At 51.5% G+C, this 10,394-nt stretch overlaps 1 protein-coding gene across 3 annotated transcripts in view; it reads left to right on the top strand.

Annotated features, from left to right (window-relative positions):
* Mdfi (MyoD family inhibitor) overlaps positions 1 to 10,394 on the top strand; it is a 19,388-nt gene that overhangs the window by 6,731 nt on the left and 2,263 nt on the right. For all 3 annotated transcript variants that reach the window (XM_021217935.1, XM_021217933.1, XM_021217936.1), the window contains exons 3-4: positions 3,358 to 3,540; positions 6,811 to 7,038. In XM_021217935.1, coding sequence (XP_021073594.1) covers positions 3,358 to 3,540; positions 6,811 to 7,038 — 411 coding nt within the window. The remainder of the gene's footprint in view (positions 1 to 3,357; positions 3,541 to 6,810; positions 7,039 to 10,394) is intronic.

Here is a 10,394-nt window from a genome sequence, read left to right as displayed (position 1 = left end):
CAACTACATATATACAAACTTACATCATACACATACAACTACATATATACAAACTTACATCATACACATACAACTACATATATACAAACTTACATATACACACACCTACACACATGGGGGGGGCTTTTTTAAACATTTTTTTTAAAAAAGACTTAGTCTTATGAGGTCCAGACTAGCCTTGAACTTGATATGTAGCTAAGGCTGGCATTTAACTCTGAACCTCCCGCCTCACCTCCCAAATGCTGGGATTATCGGTAAGTGGTACCGTACCCCACTGGTACCCTTAAATGCTAACATTATAACAAGTTCTCTCATAGCTGAGCCACACCCCCCAGCCCTCTTCCTCATCAACCCTTATAAATATCCCTGCTGGGATTTATTTTATTTTATTTTGAGATGGGTCTTGCTACATAGCTCAGTCTAGACCTCCAACTCTCATAGCCTCCTAGGTGCTAGGCCTACAGATCTGCTCCATCACACCCAGCAGCCAACAGACACTCGTCTGTTGTTTGTTTTGCTTCTGAGGGCGTCTCATTCTGTGGCCCAGGCTGACCTGGAATTCACAGGCAAAGCTTCTGCCTGAGCCTCTCCAGAGCTGGGATTACAGATGCTAGCCACCACGACTGCGCCTAGCTAGCTTGCTGTAGTTCTTGCCTCTCAGTGGATATGAGAGCCACTTGTACCATGACAGACAGGCAGCTCCTTTGGTGTTGGCTTGGTTTTCCTCATTCTGGTACAGCCGGTGCTTGATTAGGTTAGGCATCTTTTAGACGACAATAAGTGCTGGAGGGAGAAGGCAAGGTTAGATGGGTAAGTGGGTGACTGCTGGCAAATGGCCTCTTTGCTATGCATCTTGCTCTGAGAGCTGGGTATTCGTGCCTCCTTTCCACACAAGGTAACTCAAATTCTGTAACAGACCAGCTGTGGTGGTTCATGCTTGGACTCCCAGCACCCAGGAGGCTGAGGGAGGATAGCCCACTGTGTTCAAGACCAGCCTGGGCTACAGAGTGAGATCTTATCTGCCAAGGGCATCCAGGGGTGGGGAGGGATGAGAGATGGCTCAGCAGTTGGGAACACTTGAGGATGCTTTTGCTGAGGACCAAAGTTCAGTTGCCGGCATCCATATCGGGTATCCTACAACCTGCTGGCACTCCAGCTTCCAGGGGAGCCGATGCCCTCTTCTGGTCTCTGTGGGCCCTGGCTGGTACTCATGTGTGCAAACCCTACATGTGTGTGCATGTACACCCACACATACATGGAATCAAAAATAAGGTTAAGCTTTTTTTTTTTTTTTTTTTTTTTTTAAATTGTCTTTATTTTATGACTGCCCTGTTTCCGTGCACACCAGAAGACAACATCAGATCTCATTACAGAGGGTTGTGAGCCACCATGTGGTTGCTGGGACTTGAACCCAGGGCCTCTGGAAGAGCAGTCAGTGCTCTTAACCACCAAGCCAATCTCTCTAGCTCCAAGATAAAGCTTTTTTAAAAAAAATCACAAAACCAGTGGCTGGAGAGATGGCTCAGTGGTTAAGAGCACCGACTGCTCTTCCGAAGGGCCTGAGTTCAAATCCCAGCAACCACATGGTGGCTCACAACCATCTGTAATGGGATCTGACGCCTTCTTCTGGTGCATCTGAAGACAGCTATGGTGTACTTAGATATAATAATAAATAAATCTTTTTAAAAAAAAAAAGAGAGCGCTAGTCAGTGTTCTTCAAGGTCATGGGTTCAATTCCCAGCAACCACATGGTAGCTCACAATCCTCTGTAATGGGATGGGATGCCCTCTTCGGGTGTGTCTGAAGAGAGCAACAGTGTACTCACATAAAAATAAATACATCTTAAAATCATAAAACTTACTCTTCCTTGGGTCTTTTTCATGACACCATGTGGGAGACAGTTAGGACCCCAGCTCAGGGCCTGGGACCACGGAGAGATGTTTCCAGGGGCCAGGGGCTGGTGAGTCTGGACTAGCAGGCTTTTCTTATAATTTGGACCCAGGTGTCTAGTTGTGTTCTTTCAAGCCAACTCAATGTCCGCCTTCCAGTCATGGTAGGGATTCCACCTAGCAGACAGCATGACATCTCTTTGACTGTCATCTCTGCTTGTCTCTTGTCCCTTATTTCAGCCCTGTGACTTGTCAAGAGACATTTGACCTTTGCATCCTTCATCCAGGTTGTGGGGGCCTTTTATCTTTGGTCTTAACTGCTGTTCCCTTCCACCTTCCCACCCACATCTACATAACCTGATTCCTCATAGCCCTGCCCTCTGCCCTCTGCCCTCTGCCCTCTGCCCTCTGCCCTCTGCTTCTCTCAGTTTCTTGCTTCTGTCTCTTCTTTCTCCCAGCATGGGAAGTATGAGGGGAGACAGAGCGGCCATGCTCGGAGACCACTGCAATCCCACTGCACAGCACAGCCTGGGGTCTGCTAAGAGGCAACTGCACCCCCAAATTGCCATAGCTTGGGCCCTGTGACCCCTGGCTTTACCCCCAGATCTTCCCAAGCCCAGACACCAAGACTGTAGGCTTTCCGACACCTCCCATCCCCATGCTGTCCTGGGAGCCTGTGGGGCCCAATCCTGCTGCCACCGGGGGTGGGGTGGGGTGGGGGAGCTGTGGTTTGTAGGAGGCTTCGTTCCCTCAGTCCGCCCACCCTGCCCAGAGCCACTCTAATTACATGGGCCTGTGGCTCACCTCTTCCCAGCACTCCTGGCTGTCTCTCTCGGCTTCTCTTCCTGCCCGGGGGCCCCTCCCTGCTCCTCACCCCCAGGTTGCTCTCAGATGTCTCTCCATTGCCAGCAATCCCCTCTCTGACCCAGTTTCTCCCCTTCTGCCTTCTTCCTGTCTCATAGCAGTTGTGTGCTTGGGTCTACCCAGGCCCCGTCTAGTCTTTGTCTTTCTTCTTCGTAGCTGACTTTCTTGTTCATCCCAGACTGCCTGTCACCAGATCTCACCACCCAGTCTCCCAAATTCTCTCTCCCAGCATCTACCACCCAGTGCCTGTTGGTCCCCATAGCTAACTCTTCAGCTGCAGCGATGAGCAGCTTGTCCGTATCTCTCCTGCCCTGTGTGCTTCTCTTCTCCCTACATCTCTTTATACCACAGGCCCCTTCTCTTGGGTTATGTATTCACCCATGCACAAACGCATGCCCACATGCCCTTGCACACGTACGAGTGATGAGTTGGGAACTCTCAATTTGGAAGTCAAACACCATAGCCAGATAGGGTAATAGCTGGGTGATCGTGAAGGGACCAGAAGTGAGGGCTCATTGGGTTGCTCTGGGCTGTGTAGGTCAGGCCTGGGCTTGGGCACACAGGACACCAGGAAAACAATCTTTGATCATCTGCTTTTCCCTAGCCCAGACCATGTCCCTCCTCCCTGGGCTGGAGGTAGCAAGATCCACTCACCCTGCAGAGGCATCGTCCGAAGAGGGCTTCCCGGAGGAGGCGGCACCCTCCATGCCCCAAGACAGTGGTGGTCTTGGGGCTCAGCAGGCTCTGAACAGCACTGACCTCGATGTCCCCACAGAAGCTGTGACGTGTGAGTCCCAGGGACCAGGGGTTTCGGGTGGCAACAGGCAGGGAAATCCAGCCCAGTTTGCTGTCAGAAGTACAGGTGCTGTCTCTGCCCTAGGTGCTGATGGGGGAGGGTGGGGGAGGGGAAGGGCAGGGGGGATGGGGAGGGATGTCAAGGAGGCTGCCCTGCGGTTTATGTGAAGTCAGCAGCTCTCTACCTCTCTGCCCCGTACCTTCGTACCTTCGCCTCTCAGAGAGAGATTTGGTTTGCTGGGCAGGGCCAGAAGCTAGAACGCAATACAGTGCACCCTTCAGGGCAGGACCAGGGTACAAAGGAAAGAGAGAAGCTCCCAGTTGGGGAGGAAGGAGCAAAAATTCATCTTCTTTATCAAGCCTGGTTGGAAGTCCTCTGGCCCTGGGAGCCAAGCAAGGGGTTGCCAGGATCATGTTCTAATACGCAGCCGCAGTCTTCTCTGATAGTACCCTGAAGTGAAGGCTCTGTCTCCGAATGAGCTTGAGTGCTTTCCTATAGAGAGGCATCGCCGTAGCTCTTTAGCAAGCCCATTCTACAGATGGAGGAAACTGAGGCACAGACCTAGACCAGAGCAGAACACAAGCCCGGCACTCAAGTCTGCTGGTCCCCACTCCGCTGTGACCACCTGCCTTGTTGGCATAATTGATGTACCTTCTAGACCTCTAGCCGGGGATTCGGGACCAAGTGTGGAAGTAGGGCTCTTGACTTCTTGGGAGAGCCATGTCCTCAGCCTCCTGCACACTCACACACACACACACACACACACACACACACACACACAGCTGAGAAAAGGAGGTCACGGCTATAGCCACAGGGAGGGCGTCCCAGGTGGGAATGGGACAGACACCCCTGTGTCTATGATCTTGAGTGTTTGCTCTGTGACTCAGCCCCACCCCCACCCCCTTGGCTACCCCATAGCCAAGGCCACAGGCGAGCTTTGTGTCTGCAGCACCTCCCAGGGCCCTGGGCTCACCACACATTCCCTCCCTCTGGCCACCGTGCCCATGTTTAGGCAGCAGGGCAAGGGACAGTGAAGCTGGCCAAAGGCTCAGCCCGGTCCTCTCTGTGTGAAGCCAGAATGATTCAGGCCCGGCCACTCCTGAGGCTGCACTCCAGCCGTGCCTGCCTGACGCTCCCTGGGTGTCACCTCTGCTTCCCACCTTGTCACTGGCGTTGCCCTACTAGACTCCAGGCCTCCTCCCTCCACTTCCTAGCTGTGGAATCTTTCTAACTATACCAGCTGGTCCTCAAGGTTTTTCATTGGAGACATGGGCCAATAATAGATCGCTTGTGATGTCCAAAGACAATAATATTATGTGTAAGCATCTTAGTACACCTCCTTGCCCCTAATACCTACTGGAAACGTGTTAACTAGTCACTGCTTATAAGAGGTCATTATGTAGGGGCTGGAGAGATGGCTCAGTGGTTAAGAACACTGACGGTTCTTCCAGAGGACCTGGGTTTAAATCCCAGAACCCACATCGAAGCTCACACTTATCTTTAACGCCAAGATCTGACCCCCCTCACACAGACATAATGCATGCAGACAAAACACCAATGCACATAAAATAAGATTAAATAAATAAATTTTAAAGTGTGCATGTGAGTGTAAAAGATTATTTCCCAGCCCCTCAGTCCCCAGCCTTTGCCTCCTCTCTGTCCTGAATCCAGTTCAAAGTCTCAAGTTGGTTTCACTGCTGAGATTTGCTGGTTGGGTGGCCTTGGGAAACTTACTGTCCCTCTCTGAAACTTTGTTTCCTTTTTTTTTTTTTTTTGTTTTTGTTTTTTTTTTTTTGTTTTTTTGAGACCAGGCTGGCCTTGAGCTCAGAAATCCGCCTGCCTCTGCCTCCCAAGTGCTGGGATTAAAGGCGTGCGCCACCACGCCCGGCACTTTGTTTCCTTATTAGTGAAAAAAAAAGACAGTGACCCAGGCATGGTGGTGTACACTAGAATCCCAGCACCCGGGAAGGGGAGGCAGGAGGATGAGGGACTTGAATAGGGTCTTTGTCAGCTACAGAGTCTGTTGGAGTCTAGCTTTGGCTACAAAAGATCCAATGGGGGAAAAAAAGAAAGTTTTATAAAGAGGGTACCATGAGAAGACAATTAGCAAGTGACCAGCCAGCACACAGAGAGTGTCCAGCCCCCTATGTCTCTCCGAGCGCCGAAGCCTCCTGTAAAAGCCTCTAGGGCTCAGCTAAGGGCTGGAAATGCCCTATGTTTGTAGGTGGCGCTCAGCAGCTGGGGTCCCAGACTTCCTGTGACCCCTTCTAATCCCCATACCAGCATAACACACATATACCCTCACCTCCCGAGACTAGTGCCAAACCGCTCAATTGAGCATCCTCTGAATGAGATGTACAAAGGAGCCAAGGATTTGGGGGAACTCGCAGGCTCAGCTTCCTAAAATTGGTCGTTTAGGCTGGGAGGGTAATTGGCCTTCCTGGAGGTCTCTCTTTTTTTTTAAAAGATTTATTTATTATTATATGTAAGTACACTGTAGCTGTCGTCAGACACACCAGAAGAGGGCGTGAGATCTCATTACGGATGGTTGTGAGCCACCATGTGGTTGCTGGGAATTTGAACTCATGACCTTCAGAAGAGCAGTCAGGGCTCTTAACCGCTGAGCCACCTCTCCAGCCCCCTGGAGGTCTCTTACTCACCAGCCTCGACCCATTCCCCCATCCCCTAGACCCAGGAGCCTCTCCAACAGCAGGGCCCGGTTGGGACTCTGTAGGGCTGAAGGCAAGGAGCAGGAAAAAGGGGGCTGCTGTGTGGGGCCCTTGAGTCCAGGGCCAAGAATACATCTCCAAACAGATGTTCCCAATAAGTCACCCACAGCACCAAGGGCGAAAACAGCTGGGGGTTTGGCAGAAGCCAAGGTGAAGGTTAACCGATTCACTGCCGCCTTAAGCAACCCCAGCCAACTGTGTCTCCCCTACTCCACTGTAGCCCAAATCCCAGAGCCTAAAATAAGAGATTTCATGTGGGTAAGGAAGTGGGGTCCCCCCTCGCTTTGTACCGCTGGTTTTGGGTTTGGTTTTTCTGGAATGAGCACTGCTATAGGAGTTGGGAGCTGAGCCTCAGCCTGCTACTGTCCCAATAGCATCACTGTGGGTTACTCATTTCTGCTTTCTGGGCCTCCGTTTCTCAATGTAAAGAAGAGACATCTGCCTGCGCCGCCCCGAAGTGCATCTAGGAATGAAGTAGGCAGGATTCAAACGGATCACTAGGGGAATCCTCATCGCCTCTTCATCTCTCCAGGCCAGCCTCAAGGGAACCCCCAAGGCTGCACCCCACTACTGCCAAATGGCTCCAGCCACGACCACCTCTCAGAACCAGGCAGTGCCGGGCATGCGGGGAACGGTGCTCTGGGTGGGCCCAAGGCCCACCGGAAGTTGCCGACGCATCCATCTCTGGGCAGCCAGGCTGGAAGGAAGATCAAAGGCAGCGCCCGGTCAGCCTCACAGGTCCCGCTCCAGGCACAGGAAGGTAAGGCCCCTGCCGTCCACATCCACATCACCAGCTTGCTGCTTAAGAAATGCACAACTCAGCCAGACAGCACTTAGGAGCCTGAGGCTGGAGGTTCAAGGCCATCGTGAGCTAAATAACAAGACCCTGTCACAAAGCAATAACAAGAAACTAGGTGTGGTGGCGCACACCGCTCTAATCCCAGCACTTTTGCTCCCTGGTACCCATGGGGTGGGAAAGGGGTACTGACTTGAACAAGTTGTCCTCTGACCTCCATATATATGTGGGATGGTGCCTTAGCAGTTCAGTAGCTGCAACAAAAACACCATGACTAAAAAGCACGTTGGGGAAGAAAGGGTTTATTTGGCTTACACTTCCAGATCACAGTCCATCATCAAAGGAAGTCAGGGCAGGAACCCAAGCAATGCAGGCTCCTGGAGGCAGGCGCTGACTCAGAGGCCACGGAGGGGTGCTGCTTACTGGACTACTTCCCATGACTTGCTCAGCCTGCTTTTTTATAGAACTCAGGACCACCAGCCCAGGGGTGGCCCCACCCACAATGGGCGGGACCCTTCCCCATTCTCCGCTAATTGAGAAAATGCCCTACAACTGGATCTCATGGAGGCATTTCCCCAACTGAGGCTCCTTCCTCTCTGAGGACTCTGGCTTGTGTCAAATTGACACACAAACCAGACAGTACATGTGTATAGAAAGGTAGGCCTCCAGCCTCAGTGAATCATTCAGGGACCACGGAGGGGGGAGGGGGAACCCGCTAGAGGCGAAGCAGAAGCTAAGGTGAAAGGTAACAGAGGAGACTCAGTGTGAACGCCTGGACCCTTTGGACCTTGCTGTCCCGTTCATCTTAGTAAACCATGCAAAGTACGTCTGGGCTGATCCACCGTAAGCTACCTTATTTCCAGAATCAGAAAATTTTCCCAAGGGGGTTGTGGGGCACGTGCTTAGCATGTGATGGCTTTCTATCCCCAAAACCAAAAAAAAAAAAAAATCTTTTTGGAGTAAACATCCTAAAGTCTAGTCAAAGTGATAGGAGAGAATAGAATGGTATGGGAGTAGTGTCTGTGTGTGTGTGTGTGTGTGTGTGTGTGTGTGTGTGTGTTGAGGGTGGGGGGTTGGGGGGGAGGGAGAAAGTGGGGGTGTCAGGGGGTGTATGGTGGGAGTGGTGGGGACAAAGTAGAGCAGGAGAGGCCAGCAGTTCTCACGTCCGACACCCAGCAGCTGTTCGAACACAGAGCCTCCTCTGGCTGCCCAGGTCAGCAATCAACTGGTTTTGCCGAGGTATCCTGGCGCAGCAAAGAACCATCAGATCTCAGCCTTTTTCACATTGGGGGGACCCTGGCCTAGCACCCCGAAAGCCGGATTCAGTGTGGCATTTGTGGTGTCGTTGTTGTCGTTGTTAAGATTTACTTATTCTGTTATCGTGTATGAGAGTTTTTGCCTGCACATATGTAGATGCACCACGTGTGTGCCTGTTATCCTCAGAGGCCAGAAGAGTGTTTATTAACTGGAGTTAATAAACGGTTGAGAGCCACCATGTGGGAGCTGGGAATTGAACTGAATGAAATCAAACCCAGGTCCTCTGCAAGAATAAGAAATTCTTCTAACCACGGAGCCATCTCCATAGGGCTCTGCCCTGCCCCCTCCCCACACACATGCAGGTGTGCATTTGTTAAGGCATTCTGAAACCAGAATCGCCCCAGGGGGCAGGTTCTGCCAGAAGTATTTTATGACAGGTGGTCATTCATATAACTTGCCCTAGGGGTGGGGAAGTGGCTGGGTTAGGTGGTAGACCGCTTGTCTGACGTGTTCAAGGCCCTGGGTTCAAGTCCTGTGGCGCATGAAAATAAATAATAATAATAACTCCTGTGCATTCTGGGCATTTGCTGTATGCTAGGGGCCTAGCCCGTGCCCCCCTTCAGCTCTCATGAAGAAGGCACATGTGATCATGTGACAAGGGCAGGCACAGAGGCTGCATCAGCACAGGAACACCCACACCAGCCCAGAAGGCTGCAGAGGGATTATAGAGTCTATGCGGTGAGGTAGGGAACGAGAACATGGAAGTGTCAGGTAATGGCTGTGATGTTATTTGGCAGGTAAACTGAGACTCCAGGCATGTAGGGACTCTGGGAAGGCCTAATTAACTATGCCCAACTATGTTGTGGGATACAAAGATGGCCTACCTACTCACACTGATGGTTGGGATAGACTGGGGGTTTTAAATACAGCAGTGATTTACATCATCTGCATTTGAAGAGAACTACTGTATCCTTGCTGGGCATGGATTGAAGACCAGGCATCTACAGAGGATGCTGGATAGCATTAATCAGCTAAGGGAAGTTCTAGTGGGGAGGGATGGGCGCTCTGTTCCCTGGCCTGGCCCTCAGGGAGGCTTACTGCCCAGGACTCGGGTGAGAACTATAGCTCACCAATTCAATTGAACATCCTACCATGCTCACTTTGTGTAGCCCGAGCTGGCCTCAGATTCTCTGTGTAGCCAACAGTGACTTTGAACTCCTGATCATCTTGCCTCTACCTATTAGGAGCTAGGATTACCAACATGCAGAACTACAACATATATACAGGGCGGGGGTAGAATTCGAGACTTTGTGCATGCACTGACTGAGCCGCATCCTGTTCTGGGGACTTGTGACGCATCGGTGAACCTAACAGACCAAGGGCCTGGCAAAGTATGGGATGCCCATCAGCCAAAAAAGCCTGTGGCGTGGTAGGAGGTGACAGAGCCAGGAAGACAGAAGCGTGCAGGACAGCGGGGTGTGCCAGGGCGAGGAGAGGTTCGTTTTCTACTGGGCAGGAGGAGTGGAGAACAGGGAGTGAGAACTCTCCAGGCAAAGAGTGGCTCCTGTTTGGCCTAGGTTCAGCCAGTGTGGGCAGGGCAAGATAGAAGGTGCTCAGGACTAGTAAGGAAAAGTGAGGTCTCTGGGCCTGAGGACCACTGGAAACCTAAGCTTTTCCCCCAGGGGGACTGGATCAGTGATAGCTGTGAGCAAAGCAGGGTCTGATGTGTAGCCTCTCTCTATTTGTATTTTTTCAGCCTCTGGTGTTTTGTTTTGTTTTGTTTTGTTTTTCCCGAGACAGGGTTTGGGGCTGGTGAGATGGCTCAGCGGTTAAAAGCACTGACTGCTCTTCTGGAGAGATCATGAATTCAAATTCCAGCAACCACATGGTGGCAATCAACCATTCATAATGAGAAACAAACAAACAAAAGACAGGGTTTCTCTGTGTAGCCCCAGCTGTCCTGGAACTCACTCTATAGACCAGGCTGGCCTCGAACTCAGAAATCTGCCTGCCTCTGCCTCCCAAGTGCTGGGATTAAAGGCGTGTGCCACCACTGCCTGGCT

Source organism: Mus pahari, chromosome 18 (genome assembly GCF_900095145.1).
Source record: "Mus pahari chromosome 18, PAHARI_EIJ_v1.1, whole genome shotgun sequence".
NCBI classification, from domain to species: domain Eukaryota; kingdom Metazoa; phylum Chordata; class Mammalia; order Rodentia; family Muridae; genus Mus; species Mus pahari.
This window is presented reverse-complemented; position numbering and strand designations above follow the sequence as displayed.